The 18,928-nt window shown below is 40.7% G+C and overlaps 1 protein-coding gene across 2 annotated transcripts in view; it reads right to left on the minus strand.

The window, feature by feature from the left end:
- ano2b (anoctamin 2b) overlaps window positions 1-18,928 on the minus strand; it is a 59,969-nt gene that overhangs the window by 13,140 nt on the left and 27,901 nt on the right. The window contains exons 16-25 of one of the 2 annotated variants that reach the window (XM_069520111.1): window positions 18,616-18,699; window positions 13,624-13,698; window positions 13,180-13,381; window positions 11,804-11,915; window positions 11,413-11,470; window positions 11,213-11,313; window positions 8,934-9,076; window positions 4,674-4,826; window positions 3,985-4,037; window positions 2,269-2,441 (exon numbers count right to left, since the gene is read on the minus strand). In XM_069520111.1, the coding sequence (XP_069376212.1) occupies window positions 2,269-2,441; window positions 3,985-4,037; window positions 4,674-4,826; window positions 8,934-9,076; window positions 11,213-11,313; window positions 11,413-11,470; window positions 11,804-11,915; window positions 13,180-13,381; window positions 13,624-13,698; window positions 18,616-18,699 (1,154 nt within the window). The remainder of the gene's footprint in view (window positions 1-2,268; window positions 2,442-3,984; window positions 4,038-4,673; window positions 4,827-8,933; window positions 9,077-11,212; window positions 11,314-11,412; window positions 11,471-11,803; window positions 11,916-13,179; window positions 13,382-13,623; window positions 13,699-18,615; window positions 18,700-18,928) is intronic. The other variant, XM_069520112.1, reaches the window with a different exon arrangement.

Raw genomic sequence — 18,928 nt, forward strand, 5'->3', positions numbered from 1 at the left:
AAACTTCAGTTCAACAACTGGAATATGTTTATACAACCTCCATCTGCTTTACATTGCTATGTCTAAGTAACATATGCTACTGCAACCCAAAGACATAAATAACCTCCAAACACAATATGAATTATTCACAATTTTCTCATTCTTAACAAAATTACTCTGTTTCTACAAAAGGCATCATGAGAGAAAAGGTTATTCTCAGTAAATAGACTGTGACTTCTGTTTGCAGACACTGGTGACAGCTCTAAATCGTGCCGGATTCATAGTTTACCCACATTTATGTTTTGCACGTCAACACTGGGAGTATAGTGGAGAAAACATGACTGCAGAGATGTAGAGGGATGCTCTGCCCACTGAAGCAGAAACTGTCTTCAAGCTCCTCACATGGCTGTTTTTAAACGTTATTAAAGATTGAAAACCTCAGGGGTTGGCCTCGATCACACCACCCGTCTATTTACCATTCACCCATCCAACCACCCTGCCGTCCTCCTTTGCATTATTTCTACATCCGTCCACGCTGCCCTCTCCCCAACTGTTCCTCCCTTGTCTCGAAAGTTGCCTCTCTGTATCTTTTTATCTTATCATCTCATCCGGTCATCTTCTTCAATGATATCTTCCAATTCCATCTCTCTATCCCCTGTTTGACACCATCATCCATTCAGTCATCCACTCGTGACCTCTTTTCTACCGCCCCAATCCTCTGCATGTATGCATTCATGCAAGAGTCCCCCAAATTAACTGGGTCAAAGGGAAAAAGAGCAAGAAAAAAAAAAAGAAAGACGTGAACTGTCTGGAGCATCTGACATACTCTGAATTACATACTGCGTTGAATCATTTGCTTTGAGCCCAGAGGCGTAGTCCGCATTGCCTGGATACGGTCTGTACATACACAATACACACCCAGCAGACACATGCGCCCTTCTTGGAACATCCACCAGCCAATTTCACGCCGAAAAATCGTTCAGGACGTCGAGTATCTTGTCGTGTTTCGGACATGACATACCACCCCACGCTGACACAAAGACTTGATTCTTGCGTTGCAATTCTTCGCTCTCTTATGTAACAGCAGGTCAGCCCCAGCTATCTGTGGGCACTGGCATCCATGACCTCCTCCTCTGCAGCGCTTTATATTGATATTATGAAAGAGACGTTGGCCCCTGGCGCTCGTGAAAATGCACAGAAGATACAATGGTGCACTGTCTGTAAGAATGCACTGAAGCTTCATTGGCTTTGTGACATCTGTCATATCCGTTGTCATTGTATCAGGATTCCACATGCTACAACGCAGGAAGGTGTGAGTCTAAACCATGTCGGCATCTCAAACCTAAAACTGCTGCAACTTTTAGATTGTGCTCGACTTTACGTCCTTCGTTGCGGAGATGAAAAAAAAGTTCATGGATTATTTTCTTATTACCTCCGTCTAGGAGGGTAATATTTCGTCTGTGTTTGTTTGTTTGTTTATCTGTTTGTTGATTAGCAGGATTACACTGATTTCCATGAAATGTTCTGGAGGGGTGGGCCATGACCAAAAGAAGCACCCAATACATTTTGGTACAGATCAGGGGGAGTTGGTTGGAAAAATACAGGATTCAGTTGGAGATTTTCTTTCCCACCATGACGCCAAGGAGAGACAGAGACATCCCTCTGTCAGATTAAATGGATACAAGCCTTGACATGAGCTGATAATGAAAGTTATTGTTGTTGACACAGAGATTCAGGGGCCGTGTATATGTATTTGTTCAGGGTTAGGGTCAAAGATTTATAGAGAAGACTTGAATGTTTTCTTGAAAGCTCACAGTTCGCTCAATCACTTCACTTGCAAAAGGAAAAATCGGAAAAGAAGACAAAGTGACGGTTGTGTGCAAATTAGCGTGTGTGAATGAATAAGTGAAATTGGCTGGTGGATGTTCCAAGAAGGGCGCATGTGTCTGCTGGGTGTGTATTGTGTATGTACAGACCGTATCCAGGCAATGTGGACTACGCCTCTGGGCTCAAAGCAAAAGATTCAACGGTGAATAAATAGGTATCTGTTTTGCTTTATCTAACCAGAACCAGTGGACCTCATGGGGACCAAAGCCTGGTCCTAATGAGGCTAAACTTAATTTCTGAGCTCCGGATTAACGTAAGTGATAGGATGTGAATTGTGATTAGGTTATTTTCAAGTTAGGCATAAATTGGTCATTATTATAGATAAGGTTTTGATTTTGGTCCTAATGAGGATAGCAGCACAAACCTGTAAATAAGTGTTTCTGTGTGAGTGTGTGTGTTTACCGGCAGACGGTGATGTCTCCAGAGTTCTGCGGAGCCGTGCCGGGTTTGAGACTGGACACATTGAAGTAGGAGAGCGTGTGGTCAATGAAGCCGTGCATGGTGCCACTCTGACTGTACATGTACTGGTAGACGAGCCGAGGGATGAAGTCTGACGTGAAGGAGATCACGAAGGCCTCCAGAGGGAAAGACAGAGACAGAGACAAACACAGGGCAGAGAAATATTTGGTCTGTCAGCACTGTTTAAAATCACAGCCTGAGAAAATTGGTTTAGCCTGTAAAAGTTGCAATTTGCCAAAAATCTTCTCCCTTCGGTTTTTAGCGAAAGAGGTTCAGGGGTCAAAGTGTATATTTTTCAGATGTTAAACAGTACAAGCAGCAGTAACATCAAATAGAGTCTGTAGAACTGAGGGATGCAAGATATATTCAAATGGAATTCTGCTTCCAGTTTTCTATGAAGCTCCCAGGGCAGCTTAAGCGTGTATGTGAGTCCAGTGCCCCATCGCTCTAAGATAAATAAAAACTCCTGCAGCTTGTTTTTCCAAATCCTCCACAAATCTGTTTAGTATTAAAAGTAAACTGAATAGCATTTAGTTAACTGGCCAGGGACAGATCCCGAGCAGAACTTCCCTGACCTCGTACAAATACACACACCTTGACCTCCGCAGATCAGCATCTATGGGTCTTTTTAGTCGTAATTCTCAGAAGGTCATCACAGACGATTATCCCGGGCAAACACAGAGAGAGGTTTAATTTTGTACTTGACATCAGCTAGCATCGGTGTGGGAGACAGACAACTTAACGTCTATGCAGGACACACACATGGCAGACGTGATGAGAGCTGGATTACATGCTGAAACCTTTCTGCAGAGAAGTTTGAGGTCAGTGGCAAAGCACTGTTGTGTTGTGACCTCTGTCTCTACAAATCCAGCCTCTGGAGCACTGAGCAGTTAATATTATATTAATTCATATTGTTTTGTTGAAAATGTACAATCTAACCTCAATGAAATAATCATTAACTTTTCTCCAGAGCTTTAACTATGATATTACTTTTTATGTATTAATATTATGTTATAGCAACACTGGCTTTAGAAGAGCTTCATGCAAAAAAATGGTAAACTGTATGGAAACACAAGACTTCAATGCAACTCATCACATACACACAGTGTATGAATCATTGTATTGACAATTTATTCACAATAAGTTGTGGGGGAAAAAGTCTGTAATATTTATAATTGAGGTAATTTATGCCAACCCACTCACCCAGTGGATCTGCACCCCCAACCTCCAGATAACAAGTGTTTTGCATTGTTTGCTTTTCTATTTTGTACCTCTCAATCCATTTTTGCACTATTCCGGTTTGCACTACTCACATCCTATTTACTGTGCACCTTTTTGACTGTGCACTATGTTGTGTTCTTCTTTTTTTTGTGGTACTTAATATGTTAAGCACTTATTTGTTCTGTCTACCTCTTAGATTGACCACTGCAGTCAATGCACTTCAATGCACAATAGCACAGACACATGCTAACAGCTTTTAACCAGTCATTTTCATCTGCACACAAAAAGCAATGAAATTAGAAAATAACCCCCTAAAGTGACATTTTTCAATATACAACATGAGCATGAGGCTGCTCAAGTGAATTGTACATTGCATCTGCCTTCATCACTAATTTAATAGGCAGATAGTGAAAAGCAGGAGCCTGCATTAATACTTACATTTATAATGACGGAGAACTTTCCCATTCCACTCAGTATGTTGTACCATATTCCTACAGAAAGAGGAGCAGGCATGAGTACATGAACTGTAATGTGCTGCTTTCTGTTCATTAGATTGTAAAAGCTGCTGGTAAAATGAGTTAATTACTATATTTCATTTATTTTGACTTATTTTTACGAAGACATCTTTGTGCACAGCCTGTTACATCCTCCCTGTCAAGGCACTATGTCTGTCTTTTCTTGAAAGGACACTGTGGTCAGTCACACACAGATGATGTCAGAAAATGTCTCGAACCCGCTCAGGAATATCTGCTGACTCACAGGATGACGTTTGGTCTCAGGAAAGCATCTCATAAAACCCTATTGATAAACTCCACAATGCACAGCAGTCAAGCTGATTTAAGAGTAATTTTGTTTTTAGCCGACAGCAACAATATGACTGTACGGAACTGCTGAAAGGCATCAGTTTGTCAAGCTCTGGAAAAATGTAATCAGTCCAGTTTCAGGGGAGAGTTCTGGTGTCCTGTGATGTCTGAGAGGGGGATTTCCAAGCCTTACCACCCTAAATAGAGGGGATTTATGTCATATTCATTACTTATATAAAGGGATTTGTTTCCCATGAAAATGTTCAGGTTTCATATCATATGTATTGTCGTGTACTGTGCCATATATTTGCTGGAGCACCTTACCGATGTCCTTGGCACGTATGGCCACTGGCCTGCGTAGCTCTGTAACAAACTTCTTGGCGTCCAATCTGATCTCGATGACGTTGTTGAGCAGGGCGAAGAGCGGAGCGAGCGGGAAGGACGCCACGAACAGGGAGACAAAACCAAACTGGATGACTGCAGCAGAGGAGAGAGAGAGAGCGGAGATTATTAAACATGCTACAGTAGGTGAAGGTTGTTAATAGGAATTTTTTGTTTTGTTCATTTGGAACAATACAATATTTATAACGGGACTGTATTCGTACACTTAAACAAACAAGACCATGTTGAGGATGTAATGTATGTATTGTGTGTTTTCAAAAGGAGGCCCCATTTCCCTCCATCTAGCTGCTGCTGCTGCAGGATTGTGGTAAAAAGAGCAACATATCTACACACAGACCAACAATGAATGGCATTGTCACATGTCAATTCTGTTTCTGCCTTCAGAACAGTTCCTATTGTAACAGTGCTGGTGACATTCCACTACAGTTTGCAGTAAACACAATCAGATGCTTGTCAGGTTCAAGTTTACAGCACAGTAGTGTCATGTACTCATGAGTGTCACATCAAGTATAACACTACAACCCTGCCACAGTCACCGCTGTTCTCATAAGAGTGGCAAAGCTTGGTCTCAGTGTTTAGTACATTTATTTAAAAGAGGAATTTTGCAATAAAATAAAATGAAGAAATAAAATGTTATTTCTACATGTATCGAACATTTCATACATGAAACATCAGCTTGAGTGCTTTACAACAATGAATGTCCATAAAAGACTTGAAAACATACAATGACCATAAAAACAACTGCAGAATATGAATTGAAAATCTCTGTAAGTAGAAAGTGAGTCTGAAGAACGAGGCCTCTGAATAAGAGAAGTCAATTGTGGTTAAAATGTCAGATAAATGAAGTGAAAACAAGTAAATACAACTTTATAAAAGAAAAAAACAAACAAATGCTACAGTGTGTTTACAAGGGAAGTATTATTTAAAGGTACAGTGTGTAGAATTTTGTGATATTTATTGTTAAAGTTGCATGTTACCCCTCACCTCACCCTCCACTTCCAAACATGAAAAAGAAACTGTGGTAGCCTTTAAATGTCATAAAACTCAAAAGGTGTTTGGTTTCTCCAGTCTTACACACTGGACCTTTAATGCTAAAGTTACACTGAAGCTACAATACAGTTCATTAGGGATGTGTACAAACAGGATGATTTATGTCGTGGTTCCACAAAGACTAATTGCTTTTGATGTTTTTCCTTGACATGAACTAAGTTAACATTGGCTGCACTTACACCAATAACACAATCACGTGCAGCACATTTAAATGCTGATGAGATCTTATTACTGTACTTGTGCTCCCATTTAGAGGAGGCACAAATCTATTAAAGACCCTATGTGTAGGATTTGAAAGCATCTGAGTTTATGCTATGCTACATGAAAGTGAGAGAGGTCGTACTAAATCTTATAAACTTATTCCCAGCGATCAGACGTCTTTGTGCACGCTCTGCACTTACATCAGCCATTTCTACCATGTGACAGGAAGAGCGAGGCTGACATGTGGGAAAGGAATCAACGGAAACATTTTCAGATTGACAGTCGTGAATGACGTTGGTCTGGTCAAGAGTCACACTGTCTGCTGCGGTTCAGATGATGCCTTTTAAGGTTAAACACTAAACGCTGCAACAGTTAAACTGGGACGTCTTATGATTAAGCAGTGTGTGGAACTATGTGTGGGGATCTTTGCTGTATGTTGTGCATTCTATTAAATAACTCACTGACGCATCATGCCTGAATAATAAACTAATCAAACTAAGCATGATGGGAAATTGTTGTACAGGGCATAACAAAAGACACCAAACACTGGATTTTGCAGTCCATGGCTGAGTCCAGGCAAATAGCAAAAGAGAAATCTTTCCAAACCAATAAATAAAGATCAATAAAAGGTCAAAACAACATCCACCTGCTTCCTAAAATTAAGTCAAGTAAACATGAGAGACATGAGGTAGTGTCCCTGATGCACTGATCAGAGCAGTGGAACTTCAGTAGTGTGGGAACGGGGATTTCCAGGGAGCCGGAGACTGACGGCTTCGACCTCGGGACGCCACGCACAGACAAAGAGCGGCGAGGAAGAAAATACAGCAGCAGGGCAGCGAGCGCTAGAGGGCAAGCTTAGAACCACCTCGTTATCTACCTGAGACGAGGTTGACGGGTTCGGGGGCTGGCCCAGGCACACACACACACGTACTGTGCAAACACAAAGAAACACACACACACCTCTACGTAAGCAGAGGGGCTCACGCATACATAGACGAATACAACACAGAGTTGTAACACAAACCCAGGACTACCTGTTCACACACTGACAACTACGTGTGAGTGTGTGTTTGCATGTAGAGATCAGACATTTCTGACATTCCTCACTGTGTCAGAACTTTTTCTGTCAGTTTCTCTTCCTCCCACCTCCCCCTGTCGTCTGTAGCACATGAAATCTCTTCATTATCACACCACAGCACCGTTACAATCAAATCTAAAACATCTCCAGAGACTGCTCCGAACAGTGGGAAACATTAACCTCCACATAACAACACCGGTAGCTGCTAATATAAATACCAGTGAATTTCTCCAAATACAACATGTAAAGACAACCAGCTTATGTTTGTTAAAAGATTCAGTTATTGTGTTTGTCCCGTTCGTACGCACAGAATATTCCAAATCCCTCAATCCACTTTTTAACTCTGTCTAAGCTCGTGTCGTACTCCACATTTACAAGAACATGTCTCATGTTGAACACAGGAACATTTACCAGCAAAACTTGATTTGCTATTCACAATTACAACATTTTTTCCCCCATTCTATGGTCATAGCATAATAATGACAAATGTTGGACCCACCTTTGTCTGTTCGACCAACCAACCGACCGACCCAACAAGTAACATACCAACCCACAGACCAACCAATAAATCAAGCTGCAGAAAAATGTAATAATTGTGTTAAACTTTAATATAACCAAGAAAAACGGTTATTTGTGTGACACATCAGCCGATCACAATTGTAACCAAAACTACAAACCGCTAAGTTTCAATTTCAAATTAATATTCCATTTTTCAGTCAGTAACTTTCTCGTCAAAACTTAAGACTTCACTTTGTTTCCAAGAAAAATGAGGTATGCTCAGAGCTACTTCTGTTAGCATGTGTTTGTATTTATGTACCAGCACACATAACAACTCAACACCTGCAGCTCTTAACCAGCTCCATATAACTCTCCCCTTCACAGGCAGTGAATCAGTAAACTTTATGAGCACATAACTGTTCTCTCTTTGAACCAGTGAACGTTCTGTGTGATGACATTTGGCAGACAGACATACTGTCCAAAAACATTAATAAAAACTATTAATTATCTTGATTTGTTTTTATTATCATCCTGATCACATTTTCCTCTGTGTTGACTTCATCTCATTTTTATGTGATTGCACTTTTCCCATCTTAAACTTGAACTCACATCCTGGGTTATCTCTGTTATTTCTCTGCCTCCTAGTCTTCCTTGCGATGAATTTTAACGAGTCTCTGGATATTATTATATGATAATTACATTTTTTTTTTAAATACTTTTTTTCTTGTGCCAACAACAGTTAAGACGGCCGAGTGGTGCTAAGCAGCAGTGACACTGCCAGTTTTCCACAGAGGGTCTTAATTCTCTAGAAAAAACTGATCTATCAAAATTATCGTTTAAAAAATTGTATTTACATCATTTGCACAGTGACCCAGATGTTCAATCTTTATAGATTCCCATCAATGTTCTCCTCCTCATTTTTCATTACAGTTCACAAGCTGTTCATTCTGTGCTTGTGCTAAAAAAACCTGCAGGCTCTGTTGATGGGAAACAAGTGTCTCACACTAAGCCACGCAGTGTTGGGCTTTCCTGCTCATGCACAGGGTAAGAATAAAAGAAGAGGTCACATCGGGGAGGATTACAACTTAGCTGAGACTGGCAGCTCGATCTCACGCGCACCCTGACTGACAGGCACAAATAGGGGAATGGTTAAGCATCTGAGACTGAAAACACATGAAGGAGGGAAAAAAAGTCCTCTGTGACTTTCTTTAAAAACATTTATGTGGATGGATTTGTGACAGACATGCAATGAATCATCATTATAACAGAATGGACACCTGCATGTCACTGAATGTAACAGGTTCTCACTGTGTGTGTGTGTGTGTGTGTGTGTGTGTGTGCATGCGCAGACTCACTCATCTCCATGTATTCGGGAGTGAGGCCTTCAAACGGAGCCAGAGCGTGGTCCAGGTTCCACTGCTGCGGAGGCCTCTCCTCATCCCTCTCCTCCTCTGCTGATCCTTTATTCTTCAGCGCTCGTACCAACTTCTTCAGCTTCCTGTCACGACAGACAGAGAGATGGATAGAATGATTTAAAACTGTAAATAGATGTACAAAGTAAACTATAAAACAAGATCACTAATATGAATGTTATTTATAAAAAGGATGTAATGTTGCTGTGACAAAAAAATAAGACAGTCAAAATAAAAATGGAATAGGAAGATTTTGTCTTTTTCAATGTTATATATATATATATATATATATATATATATATATTAGAATGAGCCCTTTATTTGCAGCAGTGGATCCTCTTCCACAAAGTCCACCATGTTTCATGTTTCCGCCAACTGTCTACACCAGCCCAGAATGGACACATGCTACATTCTGCACACTTAAAATGTGTCTTTCTGAGTAACTGAAAGAAAACAATATTTACTTTTAGAACCTCAGTGATTTCAACATGTCAGTGGGAAGCAGGATGGTGTTGGTGGTTATTTGAAGTCAGAAAACTTTATCTTGAACAACAGAGGCTGAAACAGTCTTTGCTTGTGAAACATTATAGCCACACACGTATTTACAGGGGTGCAATAAGGCTGAGATTACACTGGTAGCCAGAAGCAAACTGTTTTCAGAGAAATGTAAAGACTTTCACAGAGACTGGCAGAGATGTTCATGAAGCTGTGTGGTGCTAAAAGAGAGAGGTGAGCAGAGTTTGGTCTAAATAAGTGCCTTGGGGTAAGTACAGTATTAGCGTGAGCATGTATAGTAGCTCTTATTGTGTACATACACAAATGAATGCATGTTTGTCTGTATTATGTTGTATGCATGTGATTGAGCATGTGAATCTGTGCCCTCCTTGTAAAAAGCCCAATTAAAGCAGCTGAATTATTTACTGCTTTATTTATACAAACACAGTTTTCACGGTACTTGAAAGGGGGCAGTCGTAAACACACACACACACAAACACACACACACACACACACACACACACACACATACTTTAGGTACATACTCACTCAATCAATGAGAGTGATCAGAAACACTAACCAGACTTTAAGCAGGGTAATAAATATGAAATGATTAAATGTTTAATTTGACCTGTATTTACCAGTATTTTGATTTGAATGGGAGGTACCATCCAACACAGCTTCACGTTGACTTTGGCCAGTTGTAAAAGATAGTTTTGAATTTAATGGCAAGTTTTTGTTAACTCTGTTTTTATCTTCACATTAGGGCAAACTGGAGACGGTGCATGAGATGGACAGGGGGGTCAGAGCAGCAATGCAAGCGTTGTACCCTTGTAACTGAATGGTTGTTTGGCTGCAAGGCGATCTATGCTCTAATCCTCACCCATGTTTGCGAGCAGGGTAGCTGTGTAGTGACTGAAAGAATGAGTCTGTGAATACAAACAGCTGACAGGAGTTTTCTCCGTTGGGTGGTTGGGCTCAGCCTCATGTCCGGTTTCTCTTGGGGTTTTTTGTGTTCTGCTTTTTTTTAAAACAGACAGGTCCATCTGTTATATCTTTACAGAAGCTTTTAGGGTCGGATACATTTTTGCAAACCAGTGAAATGTCTATTGTCTCTGCCCTTCCTCAAAGACTCCTGAGATTCGCTGTGAAACCAGTGCGCTGGCCCACAGTATAAAGCCAGTGGTGTTCCCGGTTGCCTCCCAGGTGTGAGAGCTTTGAGGTGGATGAATGTGAAACAGATGAGGTGGTGGTATGTAAATGGTTTGATGGTATGTGCTGCAGCTCGCTGGACGTGGAGAAACCACAGGGTTTGATGAGACTCATCCAGAGGGTTGGGAGTTCGAGCTGCGCTTACAGCAACAGTAACAGTGCGGCCTGCAGCCAAAAGGCCCCTCTGTTGTGTGACAGTTGTTATAAACAGAGCCGACCTCTGACCTTTGAGATTTGCATGTAAAAGCTGAGCCATTGTAAAGACATGGGAGGAATGTTTTTGGGACAAAACGAGGTGAGGGAGTGTTGCAGGGTGTTGTAGCGTTTTAACAAAGTTGATAAAAGAGATACAGAATATATCAATGTGTTTTTGAGCTGTAAACTAAATTATACTCTTTGCTGGTATAAATATCACAGTTATTAACAAAAATATTTTTAAAAGTCAACACAATTTGTTTTAACATAGCTTATAATGCCACCTAGTGTTTCAAACCATCTTGGACCTTGCTACTTACGGGATGCCGATTTCAAAGATGTTGTTCTGGATCAGCTGTTTCCCGAGCATGATGATGCTGAGCTGGATGCACAACTCAATGAGGCATCCCCCTGGAGCACACTGAGGGAGACATGACCACGTGGTATTTGTACTCTTGTTTTACATGTTCAGACAAATGCAAAGAGTCTCAGATAATAAAAAAAAAGACTGATAACAAACCTCTTCCATCCGATAATCGTTAAAGACATACACGTAATTTCCAGGTCTACCTGCAAACCTGTGGAAACACAATGCAACATTCAGACTCAGAAGGACTTTTGATTTTGATGCGGATTCACATGAGGGGGTGGATTCTTTTTGAGATAAGATTTGATCAACCTTTCCCCTGATATCCAAGGGAAGAATTCATGGAGCTTAAAGAAAAACATCAGGCACATTTAGGGGACTGATTTTAGAATAGTGTGTAAAATGTTCTGCAGCTTGATTGAATTTAAGGGGGCTGTTGTGCCTGAGTTCCATTCTAGTTATATATGTGCATGGTACATTTACAAGATTATTACAGGACAGATATGCACACACACACTCCTCTACACACAGATGCAGGACATACCTTCCCTTGAAGAAAGCCACATAAAAGATGGGTGCGTATGCGTTCATGAATTTGAGCAGGAAGGCTTTCAGGATCAGACGCTCCTCAAAGTTGGTTTCTGTTTTGGGAATCTCTGAAAAGATAAAAAGGGGTAGAGAGAAAAAAGAGCATGTTAAATAACAGAGAATGTAGAATGTTTGGCTCACATTAAGATGTTACGAGGTTTGTATATTTCTGTACTATATAAATTAATGTTTTTCTTAGTCTGATCCAAGAAAAATGGTGATTCTGTCGGTCTGTTAATTTAAGTTATAACATGATCACTGTGGTGGAAGTAGGTTAAAATACTTTTCACATGGCACACCATCTCTCTCTCTCTCTCTGTGACACACACATACACACACACACACACGAACACACACACATCTCTACCCAAATCTTAATACAAACCTAACGTAAACCTGACCTTAAAATACATCTTCATCCTAAAAATGTAATGACTTTATGGGGACTTGCTTTTCTTACAATATGACTTTGTAGACTAATTTAGGTCATGCACACGCATGCACACACACACATCTCCTTGCCATTCTTTTTCTTCTATTCCTGAGGTTTTGAATATGAATGTAAATGCGGTTAAACCCTCATGGGATGACTGATGGGACAGCTGGAGCATGAAAACATCAAAGTTTCATCAAACTGTCCGGCAAGAAGCAGAAACACTTTTTCTTCCTCTCACACGTACAGGATGATGCCAATCTTTTCTTTTTTTCTAAATTTGAATTGCAAAGGGAAGTATTTCCCCCTTCAGTACTGAAATGTGTCGTGGATATGAAAAACACAAGAGAGCGAGGTCGTCGGATTGATGAGGATTGAATCAGAATCAAGCAAACCTCTAAACCATGTAAGTTTCATTTATGGAACTGCTGTTTGTTTTGAGGAGGTGAAATGTGGTGATGTGTTTGACATAAGTTTAAAGTTTAAAGGAACAGTTTGGAAAGACTCTTGTTAAGCGTTGCATGATGAGAACAGAACCACTCACACAACCCATATATCAAGATACAATCAGGACATGTTGATCTCAAGCTTTACAATACAAACTACAACTTCATTAATCCTGAAGGTGATTAGGTTAAGGGCAAGTAAAGATGACTAAAAAACTAGACATGCACTCACAAACATCCAATAGAATAATAAAACACCATAAAAGAGCTGTTCACTTGTGTTGCTGCAAAAGTGCAATTTCTTTAGAAACACCAAAGGTTGTAATAAATAACTGAATAAATGAAATAGCTCACATGGAATTTAAGAGTAAGTGTAATAGCCGGGGTAACAACTAACCAATGAAAAGTTCTTGCAGGAATTGTAACATGTACATTGTAAAGTTGTTTCTGTACCTAGCTCAGTGAGCCACACTGCCACAGCTCCGTAGATTTCATCCAGGATCAGAATAACCACTAAGTTGATGATGACTGCGGTGGCCGTCACCGTCACCCGAACGTTGGACTTGGTCTCCGGGTCGGGGCTCATCGCCATGAGCGCGGACACGGCGATGCGGTAGACAATGACCCCGAAAACTGCAGAAAACGTCAGTCCAAACTGGAAGAGTAAAAGAAAAGGGAAAATAAATTCAAACCACTGCTCCATATTTGTCTGATGGTCAAAGTGCAGTGGCTGGAATTAATATTTCAAGGGAAACATTGATGTAGGTCAGTGTACGACACATGCAATCTGTAGTTTCCATGGTTCTGTTTCTATTTTAAGTGTTTTCTATGCATATTGAGAAAATGAATGACACAAAAAATGTATGATTTACTTTTAAAATTTTTTTATAAACTAACCATAAAGAGGATGGAAGAAACGTTGATGCAGTATCCAGGAAGACGGTCTTTCCAGGTCAACTTGTCTATGGCAGTCTGACAGGAGGGATGGGTGAGAGCAGGGGAGCGAAGAGAGAGAGAAAAAGTGATACATTGGACAATCCTTTATCAATCTTTTTAGGGGGGAACTGCAGAGCACCGACACTGAAGAGAAGAAAACCAAATCTCCTGATGTAGAGAGCAGCATCGTGGTGCTCTTCAGTTTGTGAATGATAGAGTTAAAGCAGCAGTGGTACGTCGCTGCCTCCACAGGAAATATTACCGCAACTCAACAGAGAGAAATAAAGAATGACACAATAACCAGTCAGCATCCGGAAATTGTCTGAGAACAGCCTCAGACAAAGGTTTTCATTCCATAGAATCTCAGTTGAAGTGATTCAGACATTTTCCCAGGAAACAAACGTGGGAAAATGAAAATTGCTTTTGTACTGAAATGAGAAAATACCTACTGCTGACTAACTCATGAGAAGAAAGGGATGAGTACAGAACTTTAATCAATGTGAAAATAAAGTGGTGGTGATGTAACTAAGCACATTTTTCATGGAGCTGTATTTTACCTTTTCTGGCACTTTTCACTCTTTCTCCACGAGATCTCTACTAAGCACTGTGTTACATGATCAGAGTGTTTTTTAAATATTTGAGGGTAACTGGTCCACTGATCCAATCGGAGCGGGCAGGAGCAAATCCCAGTAGAGGACACTGCCAACACTCAGCCACAATGATGGAACAGACTGTAAGACTAAAGTTTACTTTAAAGTAGGTACTTAGTTAATTTAAAAAAGTTAATGTGGTACTTTAACTTAAGTACATTTTTTTCTATTTGTACTTTGATTTTAGTTGTACATGTTTGGTAAAATGAAATATTTGCTGTTGACCAACTTTTATGCCTGAAAAACGTTTTACTAATTTTGGGAAATAGACTTAGGTTGCTTTGAGATTTGCACTGAACTGAGATCCTCCACAGTTTCTCTGGAGGAGAGGTGCATGTGTGAACACAAATGTCCTGGGGAGAGCCTCTGGATTATATGTGCCCTTTCTCCATCTGGCCCCAAGAGCCCCCATTTCCATGTTGGAAGAGAGGCAAAAGAACAAGTTTCATCGAAAACTCGGAGCCAGAAAACCTCAGAGTTCTCTTAAAGACAAACACAATCTACCAAAGATATACACTGTACTCAATCTCACAACATTCAGCTCTTCAGTGTGAAAAATGTACTAATCAGTGTTAATCCAAACTTTGAGAGCAGTGAATTCATTCTGTTCTGAGGATTTTCAGACAGGCAGAAAAATATCAGCCCTAGACAAAGTCAGTGAAGTCCAGAGCAGGCTGCACTCAAATATAAAAGTTTTGGATGTTCCGCTGAAAAGAAATGAGGAAGAATGCACCACACGCGGAGGCTTGAGCTCTCCTGCAGCCGCCGCAATCATCAGATTATTGTCCTGTCAGTGAAGGCACCACATCATAACAAGAACTTTGACGACTGGTGAAGTCTCTATTACTGTCCTGCAACTTAACTCTCTCGTGTCAATCACTCAGATGTGTAACGTGTACGACATGCTGGTCTGCCCTGAAGGCCGGTGGGAGCATGTGACCCACTTGTGTCAGCAAGAGAAAAGCTGTTTCTCCGGCCTGTCTCTGGTTTGATCTCTGCTAAGACAAATGCTGCTGCATCCCCATCCTCAGGAATGTGACCCCGCTCCCCCAAGCATCGAGATTACAGGCACACACACTCACATATACTTACATGGGCAGGCAGAGGAGGAGGAGGAATTTTCACACACACACACACACACACACACACACACACACACACACACACACACACACACACACACACACACACACACACAGATAACGGACTGATAGCCAAGACAATGGCACCACCTAGTGAATACACTGGCACAGTGCAACCTCTAATACAAACTTCCTCTTTTTTCACTCAGTTGTAAGAAAACTGTCTCTTTGTCCATATTGAACATACATGATCATTCCTGCACCACCAAAGAAACTTTCTTTAAAGTGTTTGATCTCCTACATCATTGTCTCTGTGTCCTTTTAATTGTCTAATTTTTACTAACTGTTGTATATTTTTGCCTCAGCATGTCTGTTTTATAGAAATGAAAGTTTGTTGGCTGTTGTTTGTTTATATGAAGCATTGTGCTCATATGAATTAATGTACACTGTCCCATTTAAATAAATAAAAGTTGAAAAAATTAAAAGCTCATTACACAATTATGTTTCTGTTTTTGTATATGAAGCCCATTATCTTTTTGTCATAGTAGTATCTGGTTATGATCTCATGATACTTGGAATACTTGGTCCAAATACACATATACAGTGCACGAAACATGCTTTTCTGTTATATTCACATTCAGCATACATGTAGTGCATTTAGACCACACGGTCAATCATTTTGGGCCGGACCCACAAAGGAGTCTGCGTAGACCCATACAGACATACATGCAGATGACACAAATTGATGTCAAGGAGATCATTTTCTTTCACACACGTACACAAGCTGACGAACCTGAGGGACTGACTCAGTGAAGGACAAAAAGACCTTCAGAGCGAAGTGTGTGTGTGTGTGTGTGTGTGTGTGTGTGTGTGTGTGTGTGTGTGTGTGTGTGTGTGTGTGTGTGTGTGTGTGTGTGTGTGTGTGTGTTAGAGGTGAGGACAGACATCGGAGAGAAGAATAGTAGTAAAATGGGTCAGGTGTTATATTTGGCTTGTTCTCAAGTTCAGCCGGAGTCCTAATAGAAATGATTCAAACAGTGATACACAATGACAACTGGGCATCACAAAGAGACAGAGTCTTATATCATTACATAGTGAATATTAGGTTCATCTGAAACTCCCTCCAGAAACAAGTGGTTTCCATGGCATTAACACTACTTCCATACTGTACAATATGTTCCAATATACCTCGGCTCCCCTCCATCATCCGAGCCCAAGCAGAGAAGCCCTCTAGAAATATTGACTGATGTCTCTGCTTCTCTGCTCTCTATCCTTTACACCTACACTAAAACCCTTAGTGTAGGTCAAGACTGAGAGACAGTGCATGGCAACCCAAACAAACCTCTGATCAAGACAAGACTCTGCAGACAGTTACCCAGAGTACGTAACCTTTTTCACGACACTGTACTTCACTATGCACACTTCCCATCGCATATGTAACGAAACTCGGGCATCCCAGTGGAAGTATTTAACAAAAGCAAGCCAGTTCAGTTCTTCACGTAACAACATCTAGGAGAGCTTGTGCAGACATTCCAGTGTTCAAATCTTTTGACACCTTCTTAGATGTGAATGTGTCTCAGCACTGATAAACCAGAAAAACACTGTATATCTATATTTCACTGTGCCGGATGTAAAGTCTGCACATAAAGAAATAAAGCTTGTTTAACTCAATTCCTACAAATGTCCTCATTCATTTACTGATTGAATAATTCAATAAATACAATGAACCACCTCAGTTGTACCTTTGAAACATAATCTCTAGATCTGATCCTGCAGAACATTTCACTGTCTCAGGTAACAAATCAAATGGTTCAAGTGTGTGTGTGTGTGTGTGTCAGAGAGAGAGAGAGAGAGTTCTGTGTCGCCATAGTGACGGTCACTAATCTTACCCCTGGCTTCCTGCCCAGCATGCATCACTCCCACTCAGCCGCCCTCCCTTTGCCTCGCTCCATCTCTTCATTTCCAAGTCTCTCTGTTCATTTGCAGCAGGTCCGTCTCTCACTGTCTTTTTTCTATTTGTCTCTTTTTGATGTCTAACACTCTCTGTCTTTTTTTTCTTCTACAGTTAGTGTGAAGGCCGTTCAGGACTAAATGTTGCCAAAGCTGACAAAATGCATTTGGCATTTCACAGCGGATAAATTGAGCCGTCATTGCAGAAAAAGCACATATGTAACTCATGACATTAATGAATGAAGATTCTGCTCCAATTTTAGGATTTCTAATGGGCTCCAGCAGTGAGTCAGCAAAGCATTAGTCATAGCAAAGTCATTATTAATGTAATTACACCAGTGTTTGATGAATCAAAGAGCCCACAGTGCAAGTTACACTGTACTTCAGTCAATGATCAAAGAGGCTCAAGCTTTTTCTTTTCAATTAAAAAACTGCTGTGTCTCAAACATGTGCAATTTCTACACAGTGTATACAATATAGTCACTGGCGACAGTGACAGATAGTATGTTTTCTAAATCAGGGGCCATAAAAGGGACACAATTTACACAGAGGGGCCAGTTATATATCCAACATCCATCCCAAATTCCTGAATCATTAAGGTGCACATTTAATTCACTGCCTGTTTAGTGTTGGCTCCATATCTTTAAGCCACATATCATTGAAGATATTTTTTCATCTTTAATCTTTTCTGAATCCTTTATCCTTTTAGTTTTTCCACAAGCTTTCTCTCTCTATATATATATACTGTATATCCAGTGTTCAAGACTGGACCCCAGAGACTGGTTATTCCTCATTAGCATCAATCTTGAGGTCTATCCAACGAGTCCTTCTTCAACTTTTCATGAACTTGTCATTGTTTTGAGAGCATTAACTTCCAGCAGGGTGGAAAACAGTTCAGTGGTGACTTAACCTTTTCCTTCAGCTTTGGATTAAAAACATCTTCACATGGTTGAACCGGATAAACAGTATATACATCCATCCACCAATCCATCCGTCCATACCTTAGGAAGACAAGGTTCACACAGAACAAGAAAGTAGGGGCAGTGAAATGAATATTGATCAATCATGCTTTGAATCCTGAACAAAATGCAGAGAAAATTGCACAGATACCTGAGGAGCTGAGACTGTAGCAGCCAGAGGATGGGACAGGAAGAGAAGAACAGATATACAGCAGCCTGCAGGAGTGGAAAACAGAGGAAACAGAAAAAGAAAGAGGAAGAGGGGAAAGAAAAGGAAGAGGGAATAGAGAGAAGGAGGAGAGGAGGGGTTACCGGTACTCCTGCAGCCATGGCAGACAGTAGTTTTTGTCTCCATCTGTCCTTCCCTGTCACTGTCCCGTCCTCCCGCTTGTCTGGCTGCAAGACAGAGGGACACAGGGACACATTTTACACACACACACACACACACACACACACACACACACACACACACACACACACACACACACACACACACACGCACACACACGCACACACACACAGGTACAGACATTGACGCATAAACGTACAAAAACGGTACCAGTTCATGATAATTTCCCTGCCAATGTAATATTGTCATGGTATTACTAACAGCATCACCAACTGT

This window comes from Paralichthys olivaceus, chromosome 23 (assembly GCF_024713975.1).
Source record: "Paralichthys olivaceus isolate ysfri-2021 chromosome 23, ASM2471397v2, whole genome shotgun sequence".
Taxonomy (NCBI): Eukaryota; Metazoa; Chordata; class Actinopteri; order Pleuronectiformes; family Paralichthyidae; genus Paralichthys; species Paralichthys olivaceus.